The sequence below is a fragment of the Microtus ochrogaster genome, linkage group LG3 (genome assembly GCF_000317375.1).
Source record: "Microtus ochrogaster isolate Prairie Vole_2 linkage group LG3, MicOch1.0, whole genome shotgun sequence".
In the NCBI taxonomy this organism is placed as follows: domain Eukaryota; kingdom Metazoa; phylum Chordata; class Mammalia; order Rodentia; family Cricetidae; genus Microtus; species Microtus ochrogaster.
The window spans coordinates 37,636,533-37,647,595 of record NC_022029.1 but is presented as its reverse complement, the minus strand read 5'-3'; the positions used below and the strand labels follow the sequence as shown (position 1 = coordinate 37,647,595).

The 11,063-nt window shown below is 39.6% G+C and overlaps 1 protein-coding gene across 2 annotated transcripts in view; it reads right to left on the bottom strand.

The window, feature by feature from the left end:
- Positions 1-203: 203 nt before the first annotated feature.
- The window catches only part of Strn (striatin), a 91,739-nt gene continuing 80,879 nt past the window's right edge, over positions 204-11,063 (bottom strand). The window contains exons 16-19 of one of the 2 annotated variants that reach the window (XM_026785894.1): positions 9,549-9,689; positions 8,455-8,562; positions 7,192-7,278; positions 204-7,101 (exon numbers count right to left, since the gene is read on the bottom strand). In XM_026785894.1, coding sequence (XP_026641695.1) covers positions 6,932-7,101; positions 7,192-7,278; positions 8,455-8,562; positions 9,549-9,689 — 506 coding nt within the window. In that variant the 3' untranslated portion in view covers positions 204-6,931. The remainder of the gene's footprint in view (positions 7,102-7,191; positions 7,279-8,454; positions 8,563-9,548; positions 9,690-11,063) is intronic. The other variant, XM_005360780.3, reaches the window with a different exon arrangement.

Below are 11,063 nucleotides of genomic sequence, written 5' to 3'. Positions count from 1 at the left end.
GTATGTAAATATCTACCTATTTTATTTTTTTTTGGGGGGGGGGGTTTCGAGACAGGGTTTCTCTGTAGCTTTGGTGCCAGTCCCAGAACTAGCTCTTATAGACCAGGCTGGCCTCGAACTCCCAGAGATTCGCCTGCCTCTGCCTCCCAAGTGCTGGGATTAAAGGCGTGCGCCACCACCACCCAGCCTATTTTTTTTTTTAAAGTATTCTTTTTTAGGTGATTGGAAACCTGAAACACTAAAGCTCTGGCACATGGATTGACATCACCATCTCTAGCATCCTGAGTGCTGTTTAAGAGACGTCTTGCTGGCAGCTCTACATCACTAGGTTACTTCGCTTTCTAGAGTGTACAGCGTAAGTCGATGTGGAGTTAGTGTCTGGGTCGTTCGGTAAGTAAGCTGAGTGGCTGGAACCGACCACGGAAAGGAGAATTTTCTGTGAGGACACTAGCAGACTTTCTCACAAAAGTCACCAGGCCATTATTCAAGCTCAACTACAGCTGCCAGGACCTTTAACCTAGAATCAACTCAAGACAAGACTGCGTGAGCTTTAAGTAAGTTGTTCTCTTTTGGCGGAGTTGTGTTGTTTTAAGGCTCTGAAGTCTTAAAGACACAGTTTGGTGACAGTGCTGGACTAGTACACAAGACACTCTGGCTTGGGTTTGATACCCAGCACTAAAAAACATATAATAAATACCACCACTACCACCATCACCCCCCAAAATCTATCCCTGAAAAATAAGGATTCAGAATTTTCAGAGCCTCGTGCAGTGTTGCTTTTCCGAATTGCGGGTCCTAGCACATGAAAACCGAGTTTACAAACAGATGTTTCATTGGCATTAAAAGGAAAACCAGACTCCCAGGTGCTCCTGAGAATACCTTAAGTCCCGCCAGAGCTGGCGACTCTCAAAACCTCGGTGGTCTTGGGAAAGCCAGTGCATCTCATACTATTACTCTGACCCCAGGCTGACCCAGAGAACTCAGCAATTCACCAGTAATTCTGAGTGTTCTTGACCTTCCAAGGTAAATTATTCCAAAATGACTCCAGCAAAGGCATGTTTTAGCTCCCATTTAAAAAGACAAATGGGAATTTCTGACAACACTGGAAAATACATTCCTCATTACCAGGCCAACATATACAAAGAAGAGTGGACATACTGGAGGGTGCCGAAGAGGTCTCTTTTAGATTCCATACTGTATTGTGGTTTGACATCATACGTCCTGGGAATGGTGACTTGTGGGTCCGAGGATGTAGAATATTTTTGGTTGGTAAGTAGCCCAACAAAGGGGGAAAGAATATTAAAAGTGGCGCTGAACTGGTCTCACGAGGCATCTGAATTGTTCTGGCTTTCCTCAGGCCCAAAGTCTTCATAATAAGCATTTCCGCCTCCCTCACAGTCTGCAGCCGCTAGGGTTTGTTACTTTGCACTTGTATGTACTGTGTCTTATACTCCAGGCTCTCTGCATCCCTCTGTTAGCCCACTAGCAAAGACCTGAGACATTAGAACATGTCAGTTGGTTCACTGCAAAGTGATGACTAGGTTCCAAAGTTGACAAGCAGTCCAATTCACGACACACCTATGAGCACATTAACTATTTTGTACACTTTATTTAAAAACAAATAATACACTTAGAGCCACCAAAACTGGATATCATTATTAGCTTATCCATACCCTGAATTTACAAAAGGAACTTCTTGCACCACAAAAATTAGCATTTGGATTTACATTAATTGATATTATAAACTAAAATTTAAGACACCTGAATATCAAACAATCTGGCCCAGGGATCACCAGTTGGGGGTTTGGGGTATGGAGATAAAGGGTTATTTAGGGTTCTGAACTGATGACACCCTGAGGTTCACTCCAGTAAGCCGATACTGAGAAGACATAAAGGAAGTGGTAGATTTTTAGTATTACAAAGAAGTGGTTCTTCCTAAAAACAGGCATTGGATCATATAGTTGGGGCGGGATAGGGTTACTCCTTAATCTGGAATGGGGGAAAAAAAAGTGTAGAGGGGGCTATATTAGTTTTCTCACAAGAGGCCGACATCAGCCAATGAAGAGGAAGCAGGAAGAGTGGGACATGGCAGACCAAAGACTTCCTAATACTGTGTTGCCAACTCAGCAGCACTCCACAAAGTCACTCCAAACCCAGTCTCTGAGACCCTTTCAGAAAGAGCTAACGTGCAACAGGGAAAATCATTCTACATTAACAAGGCACTCACTGGTTCACAGCCTGGAAACAACCCAGGCAGACATTAAAGTTAATTTAAATTAACATGAACTTTCTAATTTGCACCAGAGGGGTGATGAACATGTGGTCCCAGTTAAGTGAAATCTAAAGCTTGACTAGTCAAGATCCAGAAAAACTCCTCAGCACCACTTCAGAGACATTGTTAGAATACATAATGGGAATCTAAAGATCTCTTTTGGTCTAACATAAAACTTTTCAAAATTAAACACCTAACAACAAGACTGATGTAAAGGTTCTGTTAAATACTTGTTCAATGTGGAGTCCTTCCCACTGACACGGAGACCTAGACACATGCTTGATAAGGACAATTACAAAGCTTCCAGTGGCAAAGGCAAAACTGATTCAAATCGTTTACCTGCTAAACAGAGAAATATTCACTTTCTGACTTTAGGAAATGACGCATTACACACACATACACACACGCACACACGCATACAATGAACTTCATCAGATATTACTTTTGTATGACCAGAATACCAGTGTCAAACACTCTGAGCACTGCAATATAAACCAACAGGTAACACCGTCATGGAGGCAACTTCTAAGCCAGTAAAGTGAGTAATTATATACCTAAGAGTGTGGTAATAACTTTCAAAGAATAAAGTAAGCCAAATAAAATCATACTTTTTTTTCCAGGTAAACCTTTTGTTGTTTTGAGACAAGGGCTCATGTAGCCCAGGCTGGCCTTGAACTCCCTATATAACTGAGGATAATCTTGAACTTGAGATCCTCTTGCCTCCACCTCTCAGTGTGCTTACTGTGCCTGGAGTTTCAGGAAAAGTCATAACAATTTGATTCCTGGTTTAAAATATTACACAGAACAACCAGGGACTAACTCTCTCCACTTACTAAGCACACTGGTGGTGTTTTAAGTCGTCCTTGAGGAAAACAAAACGAAGAAGCAAAATCCTAGAAGTAATCCTGGATGTTTCACCTGCGCTGGGACAGCACACCCAGATGACCAGGCCCGAGAGCAGCACCAGCAGAGACGTTCCAACCACATCAGCCATCGTTCGACTCAGAATGGCAGCAATGACAATGAGGTAGATATGAGAGAGACCACTGAAGTTCTTCAAGACTATTCTTAGGTGGAATTGTAATTAGTTCAAGTGTTTCATCTAAAAACGATTTTTACTAGTCTGATCCTCATCATATAAGAATTTCATGGCATACTATTGAGAACAGGGGGGAAATATATGAAGTACTAAAAGAAGCAAGCTTTAAAAAAATTACATCAGTGAGAATCCCGTAAATCTGGGGAACCAATAATTTGTTATTGGAAGTTGATTTTAATTCAAAAACACCTATTTGTTCTTTACTGAATTTTCTAGGAATTCACATTCAAAACGCTTGGAAAGCATTTAAGGTGCTCCAAAGAGCACAATGATAATGCATGAAATGTCCCTGGAAGTCCTAGAAGTTGAGCAGTTACATTAAAAGACACTGACTGTCACAAAATCAGGATCTTCACAGACTGGCACACTGGCGCGCACACGCGCACACACATACACACACGCTCTCTCACGCTCTCTCTTCCCCCTCCCACCCCAACACAGATTCAGTCTTCACCCTCGCTATAAGGCTGCATTTGAAGGTTTTAAAGGCACCTCTCCTTTCTAGCTATTGCCTTCTCAATGACACATTTTGTCAAAAAAGATTGAATGTTCAATGGAAACAGCTCAGTACTGAGAATGGAATTTTTCAATTCACATTTGAATAGCCAGGTTTTCTTACATTCAGATTTTAATAAACTAGAATGACAGTCTTTAAAACAAGCATGCTAGCCTAGAGTGAGTATAGTATATACAGTAATTTAAACACTTAGAGCTCTATATTATACTGTGAAAGCAAACAGCACAACACTCGCCATACTCATCAGCCTCTGAGTATACGACCTCCAAACGGGAGAACACAAACAGTAAAATGCACCCATGGTTTAGATATATATATATAGTCTATATATTATATATATCCATATAATATATATAATATATATTTATAAAATATACATACATTTTTAGACATCTTTCAAATAAAGAATCATTATCTCCAAAAGAAATTTATAGCAAGAATACTGAAGGAATGGAAGTTAGATAAACAAATAATTTCTCACAAAGTTCATTATCAGTGATACAGTTCAATTTTCCCCTTTTAGTTACAACTAAAATGATTAAAAAAGCTAAATACTTTGCATAACTAATTATCTGTTTAATGGCAAAAATTGATAAATTTGTTCAATAGAAAAATACTGAAGGTTATTATATCACTTATTTGTCTATGGTTTGAGTAGCAAATGAGCTCCATGTGGCAGCTGCGTTTTGAGAAGGGTACTAGAAGCTCCCAGAGACGTATCCACAGCACATGAAAATAAGGCAGGAGCCTAACCCACCTGCTGATTTTCATACTATTCCCAAACAGCTGACTCAGAATATTTACAATCCGGTAAATATTTATGAAAGCATTTCGGTGATTTTGAATCTTGAAATTTTCATTTTGTGAATGTTCATTAGGACGGGGAAAGTCAGACAAATGTCCATGCTACCATCGGCTGGAAGACAGCTTTGGCTCATGTCCAGGCTGAGAGCAAACAGGGCTAGTTTAGAAGACTCTCTCTATGTACAGTTCTCAGTGCACAACGCACAATTCCTAAAACCCTTCAGCAGTCCTAGCATTTGCATTACACTTCGTCTATCTTAGGATTGTTTCCCACCCAATCACGAGGCACAGAATGACCAGGGCAGCCTCTCCTGGATTCCAGAATGTTGGTGACAAGAGTAAGACATACACTGCAGACTTTGGGAAGCAATGAAAGCAGGAACTGTGGTCATAAATACACTGCTTCTAACTGGAACCTTCTAACAGTCTACAAATGTCGGGTTAGAACACCCTTTTGTGAAGGATGGAGAGATTTACCCATCACAGTGTAGAATCTTGTATCTGGATAAAACATAAGCATTTAATTCAGTTCACTCGTGTATATTAATTTATCTTAGGTTTGTTAACCAAAGCACAAACATAGAGAACAACCAGGGAAATTTAGCATGGGTCTTATAATGTTAATGAAAATTTGCTTGCACACTAGAGAATTCTAAAGGCATCTGCCTTTAGAGCAGAAAAACTTTAAGTCAATTATTACCCATATCATCATGAGAATGCTACTTCAAAGAATAGGTCACTAGAAATGCCACAGCTATGGCAATGGAATCATTATAACGGGTTATAACATTTATAGGTATAATATTTTTAAGACCTAGAGCCTAAGATGTATAGATTTTGGTGAAAAGGTGGACATTAATTTACTTTAAATATTTATATTGGTCTCTGTCACTTCACAGAGGAATGTGAGGGGCATGAAGGGTGCCCGACAGTTACAGGAAGGAGGTCTGCACGGAAGGGCACTAGGCAGGCCAGTAGGATTCTGAGTCTCCCAAAAGCTGACTATATATGGGTCACATAAATATGAAATCTGCCATTTGAAGACATGGCGTTATTAGATAGAGCACTGAATCACTGTTCATTAATAGGTGTGTTCCAATTAAAGAATAGGTGAAGGTAGGAGGAGGACTCTCACAGACATCACAGGCATCAATAACGTCTTCCATCTAGGTCTCCATGAAGTTCTCAGAGACGCTGGTGGTGGACTCAGGTGCACTGCTCTATTAGAGCTGCAAAAGCAGCTGCCTGAGAACCATGTGCTCTGGACGAGGCAACATAATAACTATAAACTGCTCATGGCAGCGGTCAGAAAACATGAGGGTGAAAGGCAGGGAAGAAACAGCATTATCTGAACCAGTTACATGGGTGTCAAGAAATGGGTGCTAATCAATAGCTTCCTACTTTTTCAGTCAACATGAAATAATCACTCTAGTGCTATAAATACCACACAAATGAGGCGAACTTTTAAAACAAATTATCATAGAGATAGTCCCTGTTTGCCCTTAAAAATAAACAGGATCTCAAACCTGGGTAAGTTAAACCCTTTAGTAAACGCCGACCCTATTAACTGCTGTTCATAATGGGTGCTTGACAGCTAGACTTTAGAATGGTACCACATCTACTTTCAAACTAAGTATCTGTTTAGCATTTCTGAATAATATTCTTAATGTATTATTGCATCTTTTCCTCCTACTAGGTGAAATGTTTTGTCACGTGCTTTATGAGAACAGCTGAAAGGAGAGCTATGTTAGAAACTCACTTGAACACTGTCTGGTCATTACACAATGGGGTTAGTAGAGCAGATACAGCACAGTGTGACTACTTAGCCTGTGTAGCAGGTGTCTGGGGTAGAGTCTATCTAAGCTCCTGCTCTGCGTTCTCAGCCAAAGAACTGTTAACTACCCAACAGAGCGGGCCCTGTTCACTCAGGAAGGGAGATGCTAAACCTGTTTCGCTCAGGCCTGCCTAGCGAACGAGAACAACCCAGAAATGAAAGTGCCTCTTTGGGGGGAGTTTGAAAGTTTTCAGGCTCACAGATTCAGCTGAGCTTGCAGCAACCTGAACAAACCTTAATTTTAGAAAACAGTTCACAAATTGCAAAACTATACTTTAACAAATGTTCTCTGTGCTCCTTCAGCAGAACAAAAGGGCAGGATGCGTTGGTGCTTGCCCTGGTCTTCTGTATCTCTGTTGTGCAGTTGACTAATAAAGAGCTAGAAGGTGAAGCTGATGAGTCACATCATACGAAGACCTTAGCCAGGGCATCGGCTCCAGCACTGGCTATATAGCATTTGGAAGGATGGAATGCTACATCATGGATCGATTCTTCAAATTTTTTCCGATGAGCTGTGAACTCTTGGATACATGTCTTACTTTCTAAATTCCATAAGCGTATTGAACAGTCATGACCTATTCCAAAAGAAAGGAGATTGAAAGGAATAATTGTATCAACATGAAGATGATAAGGACAAAAAAATAATCCACAGCTAATGTACTTACTGCCAGACATCAAGTATAGGCCATTTGGATCAACTGCCAAACTTGTAACAGCTTCTAGGTGGGCTACCATCGAGTGGATCAGTTTGCCTTTGGAAAAAGACATCGTTACTCTTTAGTGATGATTTCTTTGGTTTGACCACATGCCAGCTTCCATACTACACTAGTTTCCCAGCCTTCCTCATCTATGTACTTCTTGGATCAACTTTTTCCCAACCTATCTCCCCCTCCTGCCTCGGTCATGCTAATTAGAAAAAATAAAAATAGCTTAAATTTCAGATGAGACTTTTTAAAGCCACAATAAATTCAGTGAGTCTTACTAGCCAGAGGTCACTAATCTTGTGTACCCTTTAGTTACAAACTACGTGGGTTTAGGACAGACAGTTCAAATTCAAAGAGACAAAGGAAAAGAAAAAACACGGCCACAGTTTTGGTGGAAACAATATACAGAAAAGAACTTTAAAAATTAAATTTCTAGGGAGCTGGAGAGATGGCTCAGAGGTTAAGAGCATTGCCTACTCTTGAAAAGGTCCTGAGTTCAATTCCCAGCAACCACATGGTGGCTCACAACCATCTGTAATGGGGTCTGGTGCCCTCTCTAGCCTGCAGGCATACACAGACAGACTATTGTATACAGAATAAATAAATATTTAAAAAAAATTAAATTTCTAGCAACTAAACACAACTGCAGGTGACCGTATTAAAAGGCAGATAGCCTAAGAAATAAGGCTGCTCAGGTAAAGCTCTGTGCATTTCCGTAGACTGCTGAAAACTGAGGAAGTTCCACCCCCATTCAGTCAGGACTCAAATTTTAATATAATACAGCAAGAATCAGCCTGTGGAAAAACACACAAAACAAATGACCTGAGGGTTTTCCTATACAACACTGAATCAAGCTGTGTAATATTGAACAGAACACAGCTATTCGATAACAGAACAATTTAAAACAAAACGTAATTACCAGCCTCTGCTTCCAACCTGTTTCTATTAATACTCCCTATGGATTGCAACAGATCATTTTTATTGGTACTTAGGTTTGTGGCTTTAGAATACGCTATCTGCTCACTATTAAACAAACTAAAAATTATATTCTATAACACAGTCTCAGCAGATATGAGTGGAGAAAGTGTTTCAGGACCTATTCCGTGACTATAAAGCTTCCATTAGACACCACAATTAGCATATTAGTAGGTGTTTATTGTTTTAGTTTCTTGCTGCTGTTGCTGGTTTCGCTTCAGCACGACACAGTGCTTAGGAAGCTCTTACCTGTATTGTTATCATAGAACTTGATGTGCCTGTCTTCGTGAGCAGTGATGCTGATAGGCAGAGTGGGATGGCTGATGACTCTGTTTATTTGGCAGGAAGAATTGGCTGCTAAAAAGGAAAAATTAAAAATCAATACAAATTGGTCAAAGTAATTTTTTTCATACAAGGAAGATATAAATACCTAAACAGACAAGAAAAAATAAATATAATGCAACTTTAGTCTGGCTGTGGTTCAGTTATTTTCTAATCACTTCTCCAGCTTCAGTGTTGTAAAACGAGCGAGCACTGCCTAAGCTAAACCACACTGGCATATTTACAGCTGATTAAAAGTCAGAAGTTCCTTTTCTACAGCCTGCTATGCATGGATGTCACCTAAGACTTGACCTAAAGTCACTGAAGACATCTAAGCCTACAGATTCTGTGATGTTTGCTATCATAACAGAGTTCTATTGGCTGGGCATGGTGGTCCACACCTTTAATCCCACCACTTGGAAGGCAGAGGCAGGTGGATCTCTGTGAGTTCAAGAGCAGTCTGCCTCATCTACATCTAGGTCAACTAGAAATTCACATTGAGATCCTATCTCAAAATAAAAACAAACACCAACAATATGCAAATAATCTTCAAAGTTAAATCTCAGTTCCTTCTAATACGGAGCTCTTTTCATAGAGGCGTCAGAATGAGGGCTCTGGACTTGTTCCTCTTTGCAACATAAGGGAAAAGACCATTATCTTGCAGCCCCCCAGATTCTGAGCTTTTAAGGAACATACTAATAATTGCTGTATACTATTTAAGAGTTTTCAAAGAGGTTAATTATTATATTCAGCTTCTTATTTCGATATGCAACAGAAAAATGTCACGTGGCTTTGTGGAATAAGTTCTTAGGGTGCAGTTTTTCTGTTGTTTGTTTTGTTTCAGTGGCTTAGACTGATGAAGTTTAAAACAAAGTAAGTTTTTTTTTTTAAGTAAATGTGTTCTCAGGTTTGGGCTATAGAACACTTTATAATTCAAGCATTCTTCATAGTGACTTGGGCAGTTACGCTTCTGATTAAGTTTAAAAATGAATAGAGAGACTTTTAAAAGTTCGTATACATACTTGAATCTATATTGGATTCTAAAGTGAGAATTCGCTGCTGTGTCTCCATATTAAAGATGCTTGTATATCCTTTGCTGAATGATGCCACCATATGGCTCGGGTCACTGCTCACTAGATCCACAGAAGCAGGGATTCCCAGTTCTAAGTCAGAGATATTCAAAGAGAATGACAATTAAGTTTTACTTGAGAAAGTACTCAAAATGCAGCAAAACAAAACAAAGTATGATTTACTTACGTAAATCAGGCTTAACATTAGATTAAGTTATTTTACAACCATTCAGTAAAGAGCATTTCTTTTGTAACATTTAGCCTTAGTCTATTATCCTTACCTGTTAAATGCTTTCTACCCATTATCCTGCTAATCCATTCATAGAATGCAAACTTATTTAGAAAGAAAATGAAAACATATGGACCATAAGTTTTATAGCTTCCACTTCCATTTCAGGCATAGACTAACACAGTGGGAACTCCGTATTTTAAAAACTCATCTTGAAGAAAAGAAAACAACAATAACAAATCCATCTCAGGCTGGAGTGCAGCTCAGAAATACCACGCTGGCCAAGCATGGAGTTAAGCTTTCAAAGTCTAAGTGCACATTATGACTTTGCTGAAGAATAAAGGTGTTCTGTGGCCTGGAGTGCAAGTCAATGGTGGAATATTTCTCTACCACACAAATACAGAACGGTATTATCAGGGGACTAAACCTGGAACTCATCTATACCAAAAACAGAATGATAAGGCCACTGTGACAGCATATTCCTTATACCCAAGCACTTGGAAGTAGAGGCCTTTGAGGTCGGCCTGGACAACAGATTCAAGGTGAATCTGGGTTATATAGCCAGGCACTGCCAGAAGAAAACAAACAAACAGAATGGTAAATATAAAATAATCTGTTTCCACACCTAACTAAAGCAAGGTAGTAATTCAAAACTGTCTAACAGTCAAAAAGCGAAAAGCAAGAAAACGGTACACAACCAAATGAGCTATCCAAGAATCAACACTGAAACAGAAGGGACCCACTTCCACTCGCCCACAGGGGGCTGAAACAACACAGAATTACACCAGCGAGAGCGAGTGAGGTCGCAGTGCACATGGACCTCGCACGGCTGCAGCTATAAGGTGTCATGAGCACTCTGGGAACAATGTTGGTTATTTCACATAAGTCACCAACAAAACACCCATCCTAAAACACAGCAATTCTACTGAAAGGTCTCTGCTTCCCATGATGAAAATTTATGAATGTTTATAATAAATTATTCTGAATGGCCCCACACTGGAACAACCTAAGTAAATACCAAGAGATAAATAAATAAATTATGAAAATCATAAATTTGCACAGACTTTGCTCATAACAGCCTCAGTGTCTGACAGGAGATAGATGAGTAGACAAACTGCAGCTTAATATAATACTTAATATAATACTTAATATAATACTCTCACATAATAAAGGGAAGAGACGGGCACTGGATTGCACAAACGTTACACTTAATATAATACTCTCACATAATAAAGGGA